At 45.1% G+C, this 21,933-nt stretch overlaps 1 protein-coding gene across 1 annotated transcript in view; it reads left to right on the forward strand.

Annotated features, from left to right (window-relative positions):
- The window catches only part of LOC311226004 (uncharacterized protein), a gene marked incomplete at its 5' end in the record, with an annotated part of 182,027 nt that overhangs the window by 57,522 nt on the left and 102,572 nt on the right, over positions 1-21,933 (forward strand). Inside the window, one exon of the mRNA XM_084311386.1 lies at positions 18,432-18,495. Within this exon, the coding sequence (XP_084167512.1) occupies positions 18,432-18,495 (64 nt within the window). The remainder of the gene's footprint in view (positions 1-18,431; positions 18,496-21,933) is intronic.

Consider the following 21,933-nt stretch of genomic DNA (forward strand, 5'->3'; position numbering starts at 1 on the left):
TGGGTGGGTGGGAGAGAAATATACATATAATAGACAGTCTCCTCCCCACCGTATGTATATATTCTCTCCCCACCATATGTATATTTCTCTCCCACCCACCCACCCCCTCCTAATGTACAGTCTCCTCCCCACCGTATGTATATATTCTCTCCCCACCATATGTATATATTCTCTCCCCACCATATGTATATTTCTCTCCCACCCCCTCCTAATGTACAGTCTTCTCCCCACCGTATGTATATATTCTCTCCCCACCATATGTATATTTCTCTCCCACCCACCCACCCCCTCCTAATGTACAGTCTCCTCCCCACCGTATGTATATATTCTCTCCCCACCATATGTATATATTCTCTCCCCACCATATGTATATTTCTCTCCCACCCCCTCGTAATGTACAGTCTCCTCCCCACCGTATGTATATATTCTCTCCCACCCCCCTCCTAATGTATAGTCTCCTCCCCACCATATGTATATTCTCTCCCCACCATATGTATATTTCTCTCCCACCCCCTCCTAATATACAGTCTCCTCCCCACCGTATGTATATATTCTCTCCCCACCGTATGTATATTTCTCTCCCCCCCACCCCCCCCTAATGTACAGTCTCCTCCCCACCGTATGTATATATTTTCTCCCACCCCCTCCTAATGTACAGTCTCCTCCCCACCGTATGTATATATTCTCTCCCCACCGTATGTATATTTCTCTCCCACCCACCCCCTCCTAATGTACAGTCTCCTCCCCACCATATTAGGGGTGGGAATCACCAGTTTCATCATGATACGATATGATATCGATTCTTTGGACAACGATACGATATTTGCCGATATCACAAAGTCTCTCACGATACAATACGATACGATTAGATTCAGGTGCCTGCGATCGATATGAGATGATATCATATGCCCATTTAACACAATCGGTAACATTTAGATCAACAAAAAAAAGGTAATGAAAATATCATTTGACATTTGTATTTTTGAGCTCTTCCAGACATTTAAAGGAAAATCAATCTATTGTTTTTAATACAAATAGACCTCCTGTTCACTGTAAAGTGCCACGTTTTTATATATTGAGCTTTAAACTTTAAGCTACATTTTTTGGAACTCAAAACTCACAACCTCCCTCTCCCAAACCGTTCCTACAACAATTTGTTGATGTTGCATGATCATGTATAGGCCTACATTTATTATGTATTATATTGTTTATGTTTAAATAACATTTAAACATCAAACTCCTCTGACCTCATCTTGTCTTTCCAAAGACGCGCGCACACACACACACACACAGAAAGGGAGAATGCTATGCTGTAACATCTACACACACGGAGCTACTGCTGTTGTTCTTGGGCAGATATGAGACTCGCCACAGGATTTTCAAAATAAGAGTATCGATATGAATCGATCTTATTACATCGCATCGATCCGATTCGATTGTTGATAATTACATCGATGTATCGATCTGGATCGATGTATCGTCCCACCCCTACACCGTATGTATATTCTCTCCCCAACGTATGTATATATACCGCCATCTTTCTCCCGGGTTGGTGTGATCACATGACTGACAAAGCCGTGCAGTGATGGGCCAGAAGTCAATTCGATTGCATCCAGGCTCGATTGCTTATCCTGTCTGGGTAGCCCGGATGATGGTTTTTTACATCGAATTTTATACACCGCAATTATGCATCGAATGCATCAATCAATCAAGACCCGCGTCGCAGGCACTGCATTCCGTTCTCAGAATGGATTTGAGAGAGATCATCAGCAGGCTATATATGATATTCAGACTCTAGATCTATTTGCAGAGCCAGATGAGATGAGGCAACCTGTGCGATTGGCTCTTGACAACTAATTTTGCACGTACTGTATAGGCTACAGACAGTATGTGTGTATGTGCGCACTGCGGGAGGTGGCCAGAAGCGCGCAACTAGCCAACTACTATTATTACTACTATATTAATACAGTTTTATCCATGGCAAAGCGCTCCAGCGCTTGAATACGGCCGGGGGATCCGCTCTATACAATGCAGACCCACGGCTCTCGTATTATAATGAGCCCGCGAGGCGTGTTATTATTAGAGTTAATAATATTGTATATTGTTTCCACTGCCTTTTTATTCTATTTTTACTTCTCCACTGTACTATAACTATGTCTTCTACTACCTGTACCTCCCCTCCCCCCGGCCCTCCCCATGCTGCTGAATTTATATTATTTTATGAATACAACGTTTAATGTTCGCTAACGTAGAGAAACGTCAGACGTAATTCGAGATACGTCAGACGTACTTCGAGATACTTCCGTACTTTCCGCCAATCAGCGCATTGCCCTGTCACAGGAGTAATAGTCCTGTGGCAGGGCGGAAGTTCCAATCTGGACCGAGGCTCCGAGTCTGCAGCTGGACCCTATTGGATCTCGCTGTACAGCGTTATTGAGATCAATATTGAATTTTTTCGCCATGGCATTCAAAATTCATATATACACCCATGGCCGCCTAGTTATAGTTGAAAGTGGGGGTGCAAGATTCTTTTTTATTCTTTTTTTTTTATTTTATTTTTTTTACATTTAATGAACACCTGTATGTGCAATTTCCTGCAATATAGAGCCTTCAATCTTGACCAAAATAAAGCTGCTCTTTTCACTATAAAACTCAGTTTATATTGCAGTATGATAGCTATAATAATAATAACTTCACTGCGAGGGCTCTTTTAGCTAACGCTAGCTAGGCACGTATGATAGCCAATTACTATTATAATAATAATAATAATAACTTTCCCATCCTCCCAAAGCCCCTCCGGCCCCGTTCACATCCGCAGCGGCAGTACCAACAACAACAACAATTAATTGACGCTATCAATAGCCCCAGTGAGCGAGGCGGCTGGCTGAATGAATGAATGAAAACTTTATTTAACAGATTGCAGAATGGGTACAATACAGTACGGCTCAATACACACAATTGTTAAGGTGATGCAGACCAGAGAAAGACGTTTGTCTTGTTTACATCAGGGTCCATACTAGCCCCTTTCGTGACTGTGCTGCACCGAGTGAATCCACAGTCACTTGCTCCTCAATGGGAAACCAACCTAGATTTACCCTGAAGGACTGGTTCTGGCCGAACCGTTCGTTATACAAGTATCACAGAGACATTACAAATGTGCTCACAGTTGCACGAGGGTTTCGGACAGAGATACGGGATGGTGCGCAGGCGCTGTGATCACCCAACGGCGGAAATAATGCCGCTTTGAGCAGTTTATAAAAAAATATTAAAAATATTTATTAGCAACGCCGAGCTTTCAAACCATCCCGTATCTCTGTCCGAACATATACAGAAATAAATACAGTAAAAACATACATGACATCATGACATTTATGGCATAGGGACATACATGACATACAGGTATATACTGTAGTACTGTTACATTTGTGACATATACGATATGCAAATAATATACAGTACTGTTACCCAGAGATCCTAACAGAAAATATTATATATATATGATGGGGATGAGACTGTACATTAGGAGGAGGGGGGGGGGGGGGGGTGGACATTTACGGTGGCCAGTTTCGAATTGCAGTCTCCCGTAGGTGCTCTTTAAGAGCGGTTTTGAATGTGGGCAGGGGTAAAGTGGGTTTTAGGAGTGAGGTTAAGCAGTAGTCTGACCAGTTTGTTTTGTGATGTTTGTAATCTTGTTTTTAGTGCCTTTGAGGTGCTTTGGTACCATGAGGTGCAGGCATAGTCGTAGTACCCTTGAATGAGTACTGAGAGTACCCATGATTTTTGCCATTTTGTTATCGTGAAATTGGTATTAAATTTAATTCTGATTGGCATTAAAAAGTCTTAAAGCCTTAAATCTGACTGGGCTAAACCCTGGTTATTTTCAGCCCAATTTATTCATTTCACTGCAAACCATCTGATCAATATATCACCCATACTACATAAAGCATTTACTGACGATCACGTAATTATAAACGCCGCCCCCCCCCCCCCTTTCCTCCGTGCATGATGACGCATAACGTATACGATCATATACAGTTGCATTTTTTAATATAGCGTGTCTAGGGAATAAACGGCAATCGATGCATTTAGGTCTATAACTCACATTCTAGGAATTACTACAGAAAATGATAAAACATACTTATATTCTAGAAGGTATTTTTGTATTTTTGTATGAATGAAAAAGTATAACGTTCCTACATCCTGAACAATAGATAATCGATGTTGAATGCAGGCATTAAAGTGTTCCGTCTCAAGACGGATTTCCGTCAATTTGATTGGGGAGATCCGTCAATTTGATTCGCAGTCTAACGGAATTGACTACCTGGTATAATATGATTTGTAGATGCATACAGATTGAAACAAAATTGAGCCAATCAGAGGCGCCAAATATCATGAAAAGGGAATTTTTTCTACCGAGGCGGCGCCAAGCAGTCATCACTCAGGGACTCGAGTGGTTGCAGCTGGAGGCTATTGGGCGAGTGACATTTGCGAGGTCTGTCCGCCACATGGCAGGGTAACAAAATAGTTGTGTCCCCTGCTGTGGTTGTGAGTATAGTATACGTTTATTAGCTTAACTCCGTAGCAACATCACACGGGTGTATCTGTAGACAGTCTCCTCCCCACCGTATATATCTTTTTTCCTACCACCCACCCCCTCCTAATGTACAGTCCCGGACTTTCCAGTGAATCATAGTGTCCTTTTTTTTCATTTTCCCAGATGCACCATGCACCAAGGATCCAGCTGATTACTGCCAATCTGGAGGATTGTTCCTTATCTGCTCTTCACTTGTGCCACTGATTCATTGACCTTTTGTGGTGTGGTATGTTTTGATTTTTACTTAGTAATACACTGTATAGTTGGGATTCTGAATTAAACAGTATAATGTTCACATATATTATGGAGCCCCCAGGGGTCGGGAGAATATTGTGGAAAACAATATAAAACTGAAATGGTAAAGCTAAAAAACTGTAGACCTGACCACAACCCCCTCGGTTCAACAGCACAATATGTTGCTTTCTCCGCTTTTAAAAGTTGAAATCATCTGATGACATTGAAGGGATAGTTCAGAATTGTGGACATAAAGTTTAATTTACTACTTGGCCATTATGTTATGTTCAATGGACTGCACTTATATAGCAATAGCGCTTTTATCCAAAGCGCGTATGGCCTCTCATTCACCTATTCACACACATTCACACACCAATGGTGGCAGCTGCCATGCATATTGATCCATAAATAGTGTTTAGATTGTACTTCTATAGGTTTTTAACTTTACATACTGTATTTAAACATTATATTTGAACAAACACTGCAAGCTAAAGTTTTAAATCATTTGAATCTGTTTTATACAGCACACTTGCTTCCAAAATAAAGCAGTTTTACAATCCTGATCGTTTGTTAACACTTGAAGCTTTTTGTTTCTAACAATCTGTACAATAAAAGTGTTTCTCTGCTGAACTTTGAGTTCTGTCACTTAATTGAAGGAGTTTGATTGTAATAATTATGGGAAAACCTGTAAAATAACAGTGTTTCACTGCTGAACTTTAAGTTCTGTCACTTTATTGAAGGAGTTTGATTGTAATAATTGAGGAAAAACCTGTGAAATAACAGTGTTTCACTGCTGAACTTTAAGTTCTGTCACTTAATTGAAGGAGTTTGATTGTAATAATTATGGGAAAACCTGTAAAATAACAGTGTTTCATTGCTGAACTTTAAGTTCTGTCACTTTATTGAAGGAGTTTGATTGTAATAATTGAGGAAAAACCTGTGAAATAACAGTGTTTCACTGCTGAACTTTAAGTTCTGTCACTTTATTGAAGGAGTTTGATCGTAATAATTTAGGAAAAATCTGTGAAATAACAGTCTTTCACTGCTGAACTTTGAGTTCTGTCACTTTATTGAAGGAGTTTGATTGTAATAATTATGGGAAAACCTGTAAAATAACAGTGTTTCACTGCTGAACTTTAAGTTCTGTCACTTAATTGAAGGAGTTTGATTGTAATAATTGAGGACAAACCTGTGAAATAACAGTGTTTCACTGCTGAACTTTAAGTTCTGTCACTTTATTGAAGGAGTTTGATCGTAATAATTTAGGAAAAACCTGTGAAATAACAGTCTTTCACTGCTGAACTTTGAGTTCTGTCATTTTATTGAAGGAGTTTGATTGTAATAATTATGGGAAAACCTGTAAAATAACAGTGTTTCACTGCTGAACTTTAAGTTCTGTCACTTAATTGAAGGAGTTTGATTGTAATAATTGAGGAAAAACCTGTGAAATAACAGTGTTTCACTGCTGAACTTTAAGTTCTGTCACTTTATTGAAGGAGTTTGATCGTAATAATTTAGGAAAAACCTGTGAAATAACAGTGTTTCACTGCTGAACTTTGAGTTCTGTCACTTAATTGAAGGAGTTTGATTGTAATAATTATGGGAAAACATGTAAAATAACAGTGTTTCACTGCTGAACTTTGAGTTCTGTCACTTAATTGAAGGAGTTTGATTGTAATAATTATGGGAAAACATGTAGAATAACAGTGTTTCACTGCTGAACTTTGAGTTCTGTCACTTAATTGAAGGAGTTTGATTGTAATAATTCTGGGAAAACATGTAAAATAACAGTGTTTCACTGCTGAACTTTGAGTTCTGTCACTTAATTGAAGGAGTTTGATTGTAATAATTCTGGGAAAACATGTAAAATAACAGTGTTTCACTGCTGAACTTTAAGTTCTGTCACTTTATTGAAGGAGTTTGATCATAATAATTTAGGAAAAACCTGTGAAATAACAGTGTTTCACTGCTGAACTTTAAGTTCTGTCACTTTATTGAAGGAGTTTGATCGTAATAATTTAGGAAAGACCTGTGAAATAACAGTGTTTCACTGCTGAACTTTGAGTTATGTCACTTAATTGAAGGAGTTTCATCGTAAATGTAGGGAAAACTTGTGAAATAACAGTGTTTCACTGCTGAACTTTAAGTTCTGTCACTTTATTGAAGGTGTTTGATCATAATAATGTAGGAAAAAACCTGTAAAATAACAGTGTTTCACTGCTGAACCTAACCTGTCAATTAACAGTGATTCTCTGTTCTCGGGTTCTCAAATAATAAACAGAATTATCTGTAAATTTATTGCTTTTCCACTTTATTTTAATTAGGGTATTTCAATGTAAATTCTACAGAATATCTCTGGCACCAAGCTGCCGGACTTCTACCGTTTTTTACCGATTTTTTTCTTACAGTGTAGGCTACAGTACACATAGATGATCGCGAACAGGGGCACATATTGTTCCATAGCATACGCCTTCAGTTGATCATGACAAATCCTCTCTTACCTTGACGATTAAAAAGCCTCCATAATTTAGTAAATAAAGCTGTAGCCAGCCAGCTAGTATTGATGCTATACAAAATGCTATCCACAAAATAGCTACATAGCTAACCAACTAAATACAATGGTATCCTGAGGTAATGTTAGATACAACGTTTGCTAGTCGAAATGACTGGACACACACAGGGACAAGTTAAACATCAATCAATTAATTTATTCCAACAGGTAGTTTGAGCTGCATGTGAGCCGCGGTCTTTCTCTCCTCTCCTTTGGAAACTAATGATGATACGTTAGCTAGAAAAAGCACAGAACCGGCCGGCAAAAGTTAAGCTGCTAGCAACAGACACTATAATACTTCCGTCGGGGGATTTCAAAATAAAAGAGCGACGTCTAAAAGCACCGTAAATAGGTTTATTTTGTACATTATCTAACGTTAACACAAACCTAAACTAACTTTAGATTAGTTTAGGTTCGTGTAACGTTAGATATTGTAAAGAATAAACGTATTTACGGTGCTTTTAGACGTCGCTCTTTTATTTTGAAACCCCCCGCCCCGGAAGTAAAAATTATGCTTATTTGTCTGCTTGTTATCAATGGGTTGCTACATACGGGGTACAATGTTACATAGGCTGTGCGTCGATGTTGCAGAAGCATAAAGGCCTGCAACACCTTTGCTTTGTCGATGTTGTGGTGCAGTTGCTTTGAAGTTGCTGTAGCATTTAGAGGCCTTTAACGTTAGCAGAATAGACACACCGAGAGTCTGGTTAATGTTGTTTGGTACGCTAGCACAGTAGCTGAGAATACCGGTCGCAGCTGTTTGTTTACTTCTGGTAAACGTAATGACGTTAACATCCTGTTTACGTTTACCCAATCAGAAGCCTTCCCAGCCCCAAACCTTACGATGACTCGAAAACTCCCGATTAGACAGTGACTTTCATGTAAACACCTTGTCGGAATTAAGATTTGACATGTAAACTCGCATGATTTTTTTTTACATCCGAATGATTTGATTCCAAAGTTATAATTCGGAATTAAAAGTCACCATGTAACCGCAGCCACTGTTTCCTTTTCCATGTGGGGATTTTAAATTGTATCTACAGAATATATTCAAGCTTACAGACAAGTAGCCGGAAACAACAAGTGAGATCTTCGCTTGTCTTCTGAGATCTGAAATCTTCTGAGAGAATTGTTGAATATACTGTACACAAATGTTCTAGAATGTGCTATTATGACATCATACTGTGACATCACTAATGTTCTAGAATGTTCTATTATGACATACTGTGACATCACAAATGTTCTAGAGTGTTTGATTATGACATCATACTGTGACATCACAAATGTTCTAGAGTGGTTGATTATGACATCATACTGTGACATCACAACGGAACATGTTTGAGTTGAATAATATAAATAATATGTTGATGTTAAAAAAGAACAAATAAAATGATAAAAAACTACATAAAACAATGATACAAATTATAATAAAATATTTAAGTAAAATGTATAGAAATAAAGAAAAATAAGACAATGAAAAAAAGATAATAATTAATTTAAACGCTATTTTAAAAAGGTACGTTTTGAGCAATGCCAACTGAGTCTGCTGTCCTAACAGACTTGGAGTCTGTAGGGTAAGCACTTATTCCCTCCGCCCTGAACATTTATGGAGATGTATGGGCCTTTTAAGTCAGTGATAAAAGTGTATTTCAAGGATAAGTGAGCTCCTGCACTGATTATTATAGTTCAATATTCAATATTTGATCACCAAAAAACCCCAAAAAGCATAACAAGGCCCCTCCCTGCCCAAAAAGGGCCCCCAAAAATAGCACAGGCCCAGTGCCCTTTTCAGCCTTTGAGCACCTGCCCCTTTAACGTCCTGTGCACGTCCCTGGTCACAAGGATAATGAAACAGTTTTGAACTTAAAGATGCATTACTTCCTGTATATATTCACAACTCCCTGAGTGACCCACCAATGGTGTAGCAAGAATATTGGATAAAGGAAGATAACAAATGACGAGCAGTGACATGGAAATGGGTCATAGTTTCTGTTTCCTAAGTGAAGGAGATCATAACAGCATCTCAACATCTCTAGTCTTCTGTCAAAACCTTTTATTTATACCTATATCTCTCATTGGTGTGAATTAACCCTGGGCATGCTCCAGTCTCCTAAGTTGGGAGACATAAAGGTCTCTGGCCATAGGCAGTGGTCAGATGGTCAGTGGCGCCCCCTAGCAGCAGTGGCGGGCAGGTCCTACCACGCTACCTCATATAAAAGCCCACTCCTATGCAGTTTTACAACAGACCGTTCAAGTGCATCGTAATTTTCCTACGAGTCCAGATCCAGCCATCTCCTGTCTACAGGGGAAATTAACGGGTTAGCATTGGGGAGATTTGTTAATTATGGCACACAATGCATTTTCGCTTGTTGAGATTATGTTGGATTGCATTCAGAAGGTTGCATGTTCACAGGGGCGTAGCTGGAGGGGGGTAGTTTAGGATGATTCCAAGGGCCCAGCACTGGGGGGGGGCCCAATTATTTTATTATTATAATTTTTTTTACTAGACATCACTCAGGTGTATGATTGATGCTCTCATTGATACTATGTTTGTTTCTGAAGTGTGTGTGTGTGTGTGTGTGTGTGTGTGTGTGTGTGTGTGTGTGTGTGTGTGTGTGTGTGTGTGTGTGTGTGTGTGTGTGTGTGTGTGTGTGAGATATATAGAGAGAGGGGGGTGAGAGAGATGAGGAAGGGGCAAGAGAGAAAGAGAGCTGGGAGAGTGTGTGAGAGAGAGGGGGGGGGGGGGTGATTACTCAGCCCTTGTGTGGGTGAATGTAACAAGTTCCTAACGTTTTCTTTCCCCTATTATTTCATGCACACTTTATTCATTGTTTTAAATTATTATTTTCTTAAGTTATTTTGTGCATCACTCTGTTTTGAATTTGATGCAAATTTGCAATGCATGAGGGTCATCCTTTTGTGTTAAATGGCTGCATAAAGCAAGCATTTGTTGACTCGCATGTTGATAAGAGTATTAAAACTTGGAACTTGAAAAAGATCTGTTTAAGGTAGAAAAAAAAGAGAAAAAAAATGTGATTCAGACTGTCCAGGTCTGCTCCCACCACAGAGCTTGCTTTTTTGACCAGTTTGTTTATTTTGTCTGTGTTGGTGTTGCCCCCCCAGCATACCACAGCGGAGAAGAGGGCACCAGCAACCACAGACTGGTAGAACATCTGCAGCAGTTTGCTGCAGACATTAAAAGACCTGAGCCTTCTCAGGAAAAACAGTCTGCTCTGTCCCTTCCTGTAGGGCCTCGATGTTGTTCGTCCAGTCCAGTTTACTATCACTTGACCCAGGGTTGTTCCCAGCCTAGTGCGACTCAAGGTTCTTTGGTAGACTATTGCATTGGTCTATTCATTGAAGATGAACGCAATGCGACATCCTTTACTAGGCTCACCCACCAACAGTGCAGGTGCTGAACTGCTGATCCGAATGTATAGGTAAAAACCATATTATTTATTCATCAATAAATAAATGGCCAAAAAAAAATTTGCTTGTGCGCTCACATTCTTTGGGGGCCCACTAATACATTCTTTCTGGGGCCCAGAATCTACCTTTCTGGGGCCCAGAATCTACAGCTATGCCCCTGCATGTTCATATCACATCGGGGCGGGGGTCAGTACATTTAAGTAATTTCCCCACTGGGACAAGTTATTCTTCTGCATATAGTGTATGTGGGTAGTCCTTAGGTTTTGTGTAATTGTATGTCCCAGGGCTAAAGAGCATTGAATTGAAAATGGAGGAGCCTTATGTAAACAAGACGAAAGTATTTTTCTGGTCTGCATCCTCTTAGCAGTTGTTTGTATTATGCCGTACTGTATTGTACCCATTCTGCAAACGTTTTCAATCAATCAATACTCGGGAGCCTCCCCAGGTAGGCTTCCCCTCCTGGTGTAATGCTGGATGACCGTGCAGCCCCCCCCCTCCTGGTGTAATGCTGGATGACCGTGCAGCCCCCCCCCCTCCTGGTGTAATGCTGGATGACCGTGCAGCCCCCCCTGTCCTGGTGTAATGCTGGATGACCGTGCAGCCCCCCCTCTCCTGGTGTAATGCTGGATGACCGTGCAGCCCCCCCTCTCCTGGTGTAATGCTGGATGACCGTGCAGCCCCCCCTCTCCTGGTGTAATGCTGGATGACCGTGCAGCCCCCCCTCTCCTGGTGTAATGCTGGATGACCGTGCAGCCCCCCCCCTCCTGGTGTAATGCTGGATGACCGTGCAGCCCCCCCTCCTGGTGTAATGCTGGATGACCGTGCAGCCCCCCCTCCTGGTGTAATGCTGGATGACCGTGCAGCCCCCCCCCCTCCTGGTGTAATGCTGGATGACCGTGCAGCCCCCCCTCCTGGTGTAATGCTGGATGACCGTGCAGCCCCCCCCTCTCCTGGTGTAATGCTGGATGACCGTGCAGCCCCCCCCCCCTCCTGGTGTAATGCTGGATGACTGTGCAGCCCCCCCTCCTGGTGTAATGCTGGATGACCGTGCAGCCCCCCCCCCTCCTGGTGTAATGCTGGATGACCGTGCAGCCCCCCCTCTCCTGGTGTAATGCTGGATGACCGTGCAGCCCCCCCTCTCCTGGTGTAATGCTGGATGACCATGCAGCCCCCCCTCTCCTGGTGTAATGCTGGATGACCGTGCAGCCCCCCCCCTCCTGGTGTAATGCTGGATGACCATGCAGCCCCCCCTTTCCTGGTGTAATGCTGGATGACCGTGCAGCCCCCCCTCTCCTGGTGTAATGCTGGATGACCGTGCAGCCCCCCCTCCTGGTGTAATGCTGGATGACCGTGCAGCCCCCCCTCCTGGTGTAATGCTGGATGACCGTGCAGCCCCCCCTCTCCTGGTGTAATGCTGGATGACCGTGCAGCCCCCCCTCTCCTGGTGTAATGCTGGATGACCGTGCAGCCCCCCCTCTCCTGGTGTAATGCTGGATGACCGTGCAGCCCCCCCTCTCCTGGTGTAATGCTGGATGACCGTGCAGCCCCCCCTCTCCTGGTGTAATGCTGGATGACCGTGCAGCCCCCCCTCTCCTGGTGTAATGCTGGATGACCGTGCAGCCCCCCCTCTCCTGGTGTAATGCTGGATGACCGTGCAGCCCCCCCCCTCCTGGTGTAATGCTGGATGACCGTGCAGCCCCCCCTCTCCTGGTGTAATGCTGGATGACCGTGCAGCCCCCCCTCTCCTGGTGTAATGCTGGATGACCGTGCAGCCCCCCCTCTCCTGGTGTAATGCTGGATGACCGTGCAGCCCCCCCTCTCCTGGTGTAATGCTGGATGACCGTGCAGCCCCCCTCTCCTGGTGTAATGCTGGATGACCGTGCAGCCCCCTCCTCTCCTGGTGTAATGCTGGATGACCGTGCAGCCCCCCCTCTCCTGATGTAATGCTGGATGACCATGCAGCCCCCCCCCTCCTGGTGTAATGCTGGATGACCATGCAGCCCCCCCCCCCTCCTGGTGTAATGCTGGATGACCATGCAGCCCCCCTCTCCTGGTGTAATGCTGGATGACCGTGCAGCCCCCCCTCTCCTGGTGTAATGCTGGATGACCGTGCAGCCCCCCCCCTCCTGGTGTAATGCTGGATGACCGTGCAGCCCCCCCTCTCCTGGTGTAATGCTGGATGACCGTGCAGCCCCCCCCCCTCTCCCGGTGTAATGCTGGATGACCGTGCAGCCCCCCCCCTCTCCTGGTGTAATGCTGGATGACCGTGCAGCCCCCCCTCTCCTGGTGTAATGCTGGATGACCATGCAGCCAGCCCCCCTCCTGGTGTAATGCTGGATGACCGTGCAGCCCCCCCTCTCCTGGTGTAATGCTGGATGACCGTGCAGCCCCCCCTCTCCTGGTGTAATGCTGGATGACCGTGCAGCCCCCCCTCTCCTGGTGTAATGCTGGATGACCGTGCAGCCCCCCCCCTCCTGGTGTAATGCTGGATGACCATGCAGCCCCCCCTTTCCTGGTGTAATGCTGGATGACCGTGCAGCCCCCCCTCTCCTGGTGTAATGCTGGATGACCGTGCAGCCCCCCCTCTCCTGGTGTAATGCTGGATGACCGTGCAGCCCCCTCCTCTCCTGGTGTAATGCTGGATGACCGTGCAGCCCCCCCTCTCCTGGTGTAATGCTGGATGACCATGCAGCCCCCCCTCTCCTGGTGTAATGCTGGATGACCGTGCAGCCCCCCCTCTCCTGGTGTAATGCTGGATGACCATGCAGCCCCCCCCCCTCCTGGTGTAATGCTGGATGACCATGCAGCCCCCCCCCCTCCTGGTGTAATGCTGGATGACCATGCAGCCCCCCCCCTCCTGGTGTAATGCTGGATGACCGTGCAGCCCCCCCTCTCCTGGTGTAATGCTGGATGACCATGCAGCCCCCCCCCTCCTGGTGTAATGCTGGATGACCGTGCAGCCCCCCCTCTCCTGGTGTAATGCTGGATGACCGTGCAGCCCCCCCTCTCCTGGTGTAATGCTGGATGACCGTGCAGCCCCTCCCCTCCTGGTGTAATGCTGGATGACCGTGCAGCCCCCCCTCTCCTGGTGTAATGCTGGATGACCGTGCAGCCCCCCCTCTCCTGGTGTAATGCTGGATGACCGTGCAGCCCCCCCTCTCCTGGTGTAATGCTGGATGACCGTGCAGCCCCCCCTCTCCTGGTGTAATGCTGGATGACCGTGCAGCCCCCCCTCTCCTGGTGTAATGCTGGATGACCGTGCAGCCCCCCCCCTCCTGGTGTAATGCTGGATGACCGTGCAGCCCCCCCTCTCCTGGTGTAATGCTGGATGACCGTGCAGCCCCCCCCCCCTCTCCCGGTGTAATGCTGGATGACCGTGCAGCCACCCCACTCTCCTGGTGTAATGCTGGATGACCGTGCAGCCCCCCCTCTCCTGGTGTAATGCTGGATGCCCGTGCAGCCCCCCCTCTCCTGGTGTAATGCTGGATGACCGTGCAGCCCCCCCTCTCCTGGTGTAATGCTGGATGACCGTACAGCCCCTCCTCTCCTGGTGTAATGCTGGATGACCGTGCAGCCCCCCCTCTCCTGGTGTAATGCTGGATGACCGTGCAGCCAGCCCCCCTCCTGGTGTAATGCTGGATGACCGTGCAGCCCCCCCCCTCCTGGTGTAATGCTGGATGACCGTGCAGCCCCCCCTCTCCTGGTGTAATGCTGGATGACCGTGCAGCCCCCCCTCTCCTGGTGTAATGCTGGATGACCGTGCAGCCCCCCCTCTCCTGGTGTAATGCTGGATGACCGTGCAGCCCCCCCCCTCCTGGTGTAATGCTGGATGACCGTGCAGCCCCCCCTCTCCTGGTGTAATGCTGGATGACCGTGCAGAAGGGCTGTCTTAAATACTTCGAAGCTTCGTTCGATGGCACAAGCTTCGAACATTTTAAAAGAAATCGAAGTTTAAAAAAAATTTAAAATAAATAAAAGTTTTATTTTTTTAACTTCGATTTTTTTTTCTGTTCGAAGCTTGTGCCATCGAAATAACGTGTATCCATTCAACTAGCTGCTGTACTGCTATGGTAGCTAGCCTAGCCGCAATGCTATGGCCGATCACATTCACGTTAGCATGTAAGCTAACAACAAGAGCTTTACTGTAGGTTTAGTCTCTCGCTTTTTGAGAGACATAAACTCTCTGCTCTTGGTGGTACATTGTGTTGATGACTCTGCACCCCCCCTTAACAACTGTTTGTATTGAGCCGTATTGTATTGTACCCATTCTGCAATGTTAAATAACGTTTATCCATTCAACTAGCTGCTGTACTGCTATGGTAGCTAGCCTAGCCGCAATGCTATGGTCGATTCCATTCACGTTAGCATATAAGCTAACAACAACAAGAGCATTGGGTCTCTCGCTTTTTGAGACATAAACTCTCCACTCTTGGTGGTACATTGTGTTGATGACTCTGCACCCCCCCCTTAACAACTGTTTGTATTGAGCCGTATTGTATTGTACCCATTCTGCAATGTTAAATAACGTTTATCCATTCAACTAGAGCTATACTGCTATGGTAGCTAGCCTAGCCGCAATGCTATGGTCGATCCCATTCACGTTAGCATGTAAGCTAACAACAACAGGTTTAGTCTCTCGCTTTTCGATTTTCATTTTTTATTTGTATTTTTTACTTCGATTTGTGTGTGTGTGTGTGTGTGAACAATCCACTTTATTTATAGAGCACATTTAAAAACAACAAAGTTTACCAAGTGCTGTACAAGTCCCACAACATAAGATAAAAAAATAAATAAACAAAATAAAAACGTTTTTTTTTTTTTTTTTTTTTAATCGAAGCTTCGAATTAAAATCGAAGCTCGGCCCCGAAGCTTCGATTGCCAAAAAAAGCTTCGAAGGTCAGCCCTACGGCGTGCAGCCCCCCCTCTCCTGGTGTAATGCTGGATGACCGTGCAGCCCCTCTCCTGGTGTAATGCTGGATGACCGTGCAGCCCCCCTCCTGGTGTAATGCTGGATGACCGTGCAGCCCCCCCTCTCCTGGTGTAATGCTGGATGACCGTGCAGCCCCCCCTCTCCTGGTGTAATGCTGGATGACCGTGCAGCCCCCCCTCTCCTGGTGTAATGCTGGATGACCGTGCAGCCCCCTCCTCTCCTGGTGTAATGCTGGATGACCGTGCAGCCCCCCCTCTCCTGGTGTAATGCTGGATGACCGTGCAGCCCCCCCCCCTCCTGGTGTAATGCTGGATGACCGTGCAGCCCCCCCTCTCCTGGTGTAATGCTGGATGACTGTGCAGCCCCCCCTCTCCTGGTGTAATGCTGGATGACTGTGCAGCCCCCCCTCTCCTGGTGTAATGCTGGATGACTGTGCAGCCCCCCCTCTCCTGGTGTAATGCTGGATGACCGTGCAGCCCCTCCTCTCCTGGTGTAATGCTGGATGACCGTGCAGCCCCCCCCTCTCCTGGTGTAATGCTGGATGACCATGCAGCCCCCCCTCTCCTGGTGTAATGCTGGATGACCGTGCAGCCAGCCCCCCTCCTGGTGTAATGCTGGATGACCGTGCAGCCCCCCCTCTCCTGGTGTAATGCTGGATGACCGTGCAGCCCCCCCTCTCCTGGTGTAATGCTGGATGACCGTGCAGCCCCCCCTCTCCTGGTGTAATGCTGGATGACCGTGCAGCCCCCCCTCTCCTGGTGTAATGCTGGATGACCGTGCAGCCCCCCCTCTCCTGGTGTAATGCTGGATGACCGTGCAGCCCCTCCTCTCCTGGTGTAATGCTGGATGACCGTGCAGCCCCCCCTCTCCTGGTGTAATGCTGGATGACCGTGCAGCCCCTCCTGGTGTAATGCTGGATGACCGTGCAGCCCCCCCTCTCCTGGTGTAATGCTGGATGACCGTGCAGCCCCTCCTGGTGTAATGCTGGATGACCGTGCAGCCCCCCCTCTCCTGGTGTAATGCTGGATGACCGTGCAGCCCCTCCTGGTGTAATGCTGGATGACCGTGCAGCCCCTCCTGGTGTAATGCTGGATGACCGTGCAGCCCCTCTCCTGCTGCGTCCGGTAATGATTGTGAGCTTTGGTTGCGCAGCAGTGGCGGCTCGCCACTAGGGGCGCTCGGGCGCCGCCCCCCCTCAGGCCCTGCCCTGGTTATATGAGAGAACAAGAAAAATAATGTTTTAGTTTTTTGTTTTATAGCCCTATAAATAATATAAACATGTTTAAAATTAATAATATTTACTCATTTTAAGTATGTTTGTGTTTCCAATGCACAATATAACGTTATTATATAAAATAAAAAATACTCGTTTTCTTGAACAGGAAGTGACTCACTTTTTTTTCTTCTTCTTTTTTTTTGTATTTCTCGGCCCGGGCTAGACGCGATAGCGCTCTGAGTGCGCGTCACGGTTTGATCGCTGTATCCGTCGCAGCCAATCAGTGCGTAACGTGCTGTGCGTTGAAATATGACTATTATGTTGGAATCCGGGCGCGATTTGAAGCGGTCTAGGCAGCAGCGTCAAGAATTTCTGTAGCCGCATTTCGCGGAGACGCTCTCTGATTGGCCGACGCCAGTATTTTTTTCCGTAGCAGAATTTCGCGGAGACAATCTCTGATTGGCCGAATCCAATTTCTAATGTTCCAATTCTAGCTTATTCCTAGGTTGGTGGTAGAGAGATAGTTGTGTTGTTGTGAGATGCAGCTGTTTGTCTTAGAGCGTGACTGCAAGTTCTTTAGACGGTTAAGCTTAGGCACTCTTTCAAAGTTGGTTAAGGTTAGAGTTTGTCTTAGAGCATGGCGATAGAACGCCAGGTAGTTTGCAGTCTGTTCGACGCGGAAATGGACAAAGAAATGTACTTGTGTTGTGTGGTGCTAACTGCTAACAAGCTAACACTTGGCTAACAAGCTATATGGCGGATGCAGTCTGGACACAGTGGACAGTGGTCTGGAATACATCAACAGTGGATTATACACTTTATCAAGCCCTCCTGCCCTGGACGTTTCAACTAAACAGTGAGTCTCTCTCTCTCTCTCTCTCTCTCTCTCTCTCTCTCTCTCGCTCTCTCTCTCTCTCACTATACACAGCTGTCTCCGCAAAATGCGGCTACGGAAAAAAGTATTGACTGTGCTTGCTGAGACGATAATAGGCTAGTGATTCAAAGCGCGCTGCTGTGTTGTGAACTATAACATTAATTTAGCTGCTGCTGATGCATAATGAATGAATGGTGAGTTGTTTAAAATGACAACATACATGTGTTAATTATTTGATTTGATTGATCCGAGAGACAGAGAGAGAGATTGCTCCAGAGCATCTCAGAGCATTACATTTTCAACTCGACCTCCTAACGTGAACTGCGACCCACAAGGCACCAGCGGCACCAGCCGCTACTGTTGCGCAGACATCCAAAAAACATAAGCACAGTTGAATGGTAACACAATGCTGACAACATTAAGCTCTACTTGGCTATAGATTGTGTCTACAGATTAACTAGATCTACTTGGCTATAGGTTGTGTCTACAGATTAACAAGCCCTACTTGGTTATAGGTTGCGTCTACAGGTTGTACTCAATTCCTTGAGGGCAGATTTGAAGAGAAAGTGTTTTCTAACATCTCGCACGCCTGTTTTTCTGCAGACGACACCCCCATCTTCTCGGCCAATTCAGCAGCCACCAGTAACCACCAGGAAGGAAGATATCGGTGAGTTTCCCTGCAAAAATACTCTGAAATAACGAGTGCTGGAAAAATCGAATTGGATCATGACCTTTTTGAATGGCCAATTGAACCATTTCCATGATTAAAATGGAAGGTCAAATCAAAATGTGGATTGATAAAAGAAGATATGATATATGTTTTTCAGACTCCACGCTGCTGTTTAAAAAATTAAAGGAATGATTGATATTTTATGTTTTTTTAAAGCCAGTATGAGTCCCACTTTTCAAATACTACTGATACACAACCTATTCTCCACTTGCACAAATTGAAAGTAGGCACTTCCGGCTGACTTCCGGTTGCCAATAGTACTTCCTGTCCCATCCAAATACATTGGTTTTAGCTACTTTTCTCCCCTTATTTAAACAACTTTGTCGGCACCGAGAGGCAATGAAACGTTTGTATTATTATAGTATAGAATGTATTTAATAAGCAAACGTTTGTCAGCAGGGTTTTTGGGCTGTATTTCATGTAAAAACGTTTACTGTTAGTTTCCTTGCTCAGCCAGCATTAGCCTTCATTAGCTAACAGAAGCTAGTGGTTAAACAGGCCGGATTAGCTTTGAGCTAACTATCTTTCCCGACCCATGTATTCATTCCATTCTAAACATAACGTTAGTTTACAAAACATGACCTGTCTATATAACGTTGAGGAACAAATTATAAGTGTGTGGGTGTGTGTTTTGGTGAACATTGGACTGCAAACAGAAAATGCATCACAGTTAGACAGTAGCTACTGTTAGCTGCCCTCCGGATTAGCTTTGAGCTAACTATCTTTCCCGACCCATGTATTCATTCCATTCTAAACATAACGTTAGTTTACAAAACATGACCTGTCTATATAACGTTGAGGAACAAATTATAAGTGTGTGGGTGTGTGTTTTGGTGAACATTGGACTGCAAACAGAAAATGCATCACAGTTAGACAGTAGCTACTGTTAGCTGCCCTCCGGATTAGCTTTGAGCTAACTATCTTTCCCGACCCATGTATTCATTCCATTCTAAACATAACGTCAGTTTACAAAACATGACCTGTCTATATAACGTTGAGGAACAAATTATAAGTGTGTGGGTGTGTGTTTTGGTGAACATTGGACTGCAAACAGAAAATGCATCACAGTTAGACAGTACTGTTAGCTGCCCTCCGGATTAGCTTTGAGCTAACTATCTTTCCCGACCCATGTATTCATTCCATTCTAAACATAACGTTAGTTTACAAAACATGACCTGTCTATATAACGTTGAGGAACAAATTATAAGTGTGTGGGTGTGTGTTTTTGTGAACATTGGACTGCAAACAGAAAATGCATCACAGTTAGACAGTAGCTACTGTTAGCTGCCCTCCGGATTAGCTTTGAGCTAACTATCTTTCCCGACCCATGTATTCATTCCATTCTAAACATAACGTCAGTTTACAAAACATGACCTGTCTATATAACGTTGAGGAACGTTATCTCCCGGGACGAGTAGCCACGTTAGTTAGCCAACAACCAGCCAGGCAGCGCCGTTATCTCCCGGGACGAGTAGCCACGTTAGTTAGCCAGCAACCATCAACCTAACGTTAGCTGGCTCCAGCAGCTTGTCGATGTCGTCGGGAGCATTTAGCCTGCTGGCTACCTAGCTCCACTTCAACCAGCATTGGGAGCTCCAGCAGCTTGTCGATGTGCTAATAGCCTCAGCAAGCTAACGTTAGCTGGCTCCAGCAGCTTGTCGATCTGCTGGAGCCAGCTAACGTTAGATTGGCTCCAGCAGCTTGTCGATCTGCTGGAGCCAGCTAACGTTAGGTTGACTGGTTGCTGGCTAACTAACGTGGCTACTCGTCCCGGGAGATAACGGCGCTGCCTGGCTGGTTGTTGGCTAGCTAACGTGGCTACTCGTCCCGGGAGATAACGTTCCTCAACGTTATATAGACAGGTCATGTTTTGTAAACTGACGTTATGTTTAGAATGGAATGAATACATGGGTCGGGAAAGATAGTTAGCTCAAAGCTAATCCGGAGGGCAGCTAACAGTAGCTACTGTCTAACTGTGATGCATTTTCTGTTTGCAGTCCAATGTTCACCAAAACACACACCCACACACTTATAATTTGTTCCTCAACGTTATATAGACAGGTCATGTTTTGTAAACTAACGTTATGTTTAGAATGGAATGAATACATGGGTCGGGAAAGATAGTTAGCTCAAAGCTAATCCGGAGGGCAGCTAACAGTAGCTACTGTCTAACTGTGATGCATTTTCTGTTTGCAGTCCAATGTTCACCAAAACACACACCCACACACTTATAATTTGTTCCTCAACGTTATATAGACAGGTCATGTTTTGTAAACTAACGTTATGTTTAGAATGGAATGAATACATGGGTCGGGAAAGATAGTTAGCTCAAAGCTAATCCGGAGGGCAGCTAACAGTAGCTACTGTCTAACTGTGATGCATTTTCTGTTTGCAGTCCAATGTTCACCAAAACACACACCCACACACTTATAATTTGTTCCTCAACGTTATATAGACAGGTCATGTTTTGTAAACTAACGTTATGTTTAGAATGGAATGAATACATGGGTCGGGAAAGATAGTTAGCTCAAAGCTAATCCGGCCTGTTTAACCACTAGCTTCTGTTAGCTAATGAAGGCTAATGCTGGCTGAGCAAGGAAACTAACGGTAAACGTTTTTACATGAAATACAGCCCAAAACCCCTGCTGACAAACGTTTGCTTATTAAATACATTCTATACTATAATAATACAAACGTTTCATTGCCTCTCTGTGCCGACAAAGTTGTTTAAATAAGGGGAGAAAAGTAGCTAAAACCAATGTATTTGGATGGGACAGGAAGTACTATTGGCAACCGGAAGTCAGCCGGAAGTGCCTACTTTCAATTTGTGCAAGTGGAGAATTCATCCTGGAGTTCATGACGGCACTGTTGTAGAGTTCTGATAGAGGCTGTGCTTGCTGTATATACGGATGTATACGCTTCAGTCTCCATCTAGTGGGCAAATGGAAGATAGCAGTCTGTGGGGATGTTCAACTCCCTCTGTGGAGGCATGTTGAATAATCATGTCATAATGACACCGCAATCACAGGCTTAACTTGAAAATGTTGACCTTCTCCCTAAGTCGTGCCATCCTTGGGGGAGGAGCTCATGAATTAGGATGTTAATATATTCATCCTGTCTAGGTGAATGGTTTGGCTCTTGGTTTCTCTTAAAGTCAGGGACCCAAATAAGTGATTGATATTTTTTCTTGTTGTGGAATTCAGGAACATATCACAACCAGATCACTATGGTTGTCATGTGGGGAGCCACGTGCAGAAGACCCATGGACCATTTTGGGTTCCACTCCATAGTAAAGGAGTCCATAAGTATCGAGTACAACTATAAAGAAAAATAAACTATGTCCCCAGTTCCAATGAAACAGAACCCTCCCAAGCA

Source organism: Notolepis coatsorum (genome assembly GCF_963971535.1).
Source record: "Notolepis coatsorum genome assembly, chromosome: 3".
Lineage (NCBI taxonomy): Eukaryota > Metazoa > Chordata > Actinopteri > Aulopiformes > Paralepididae > Notolepis > Notolepis coatsorum.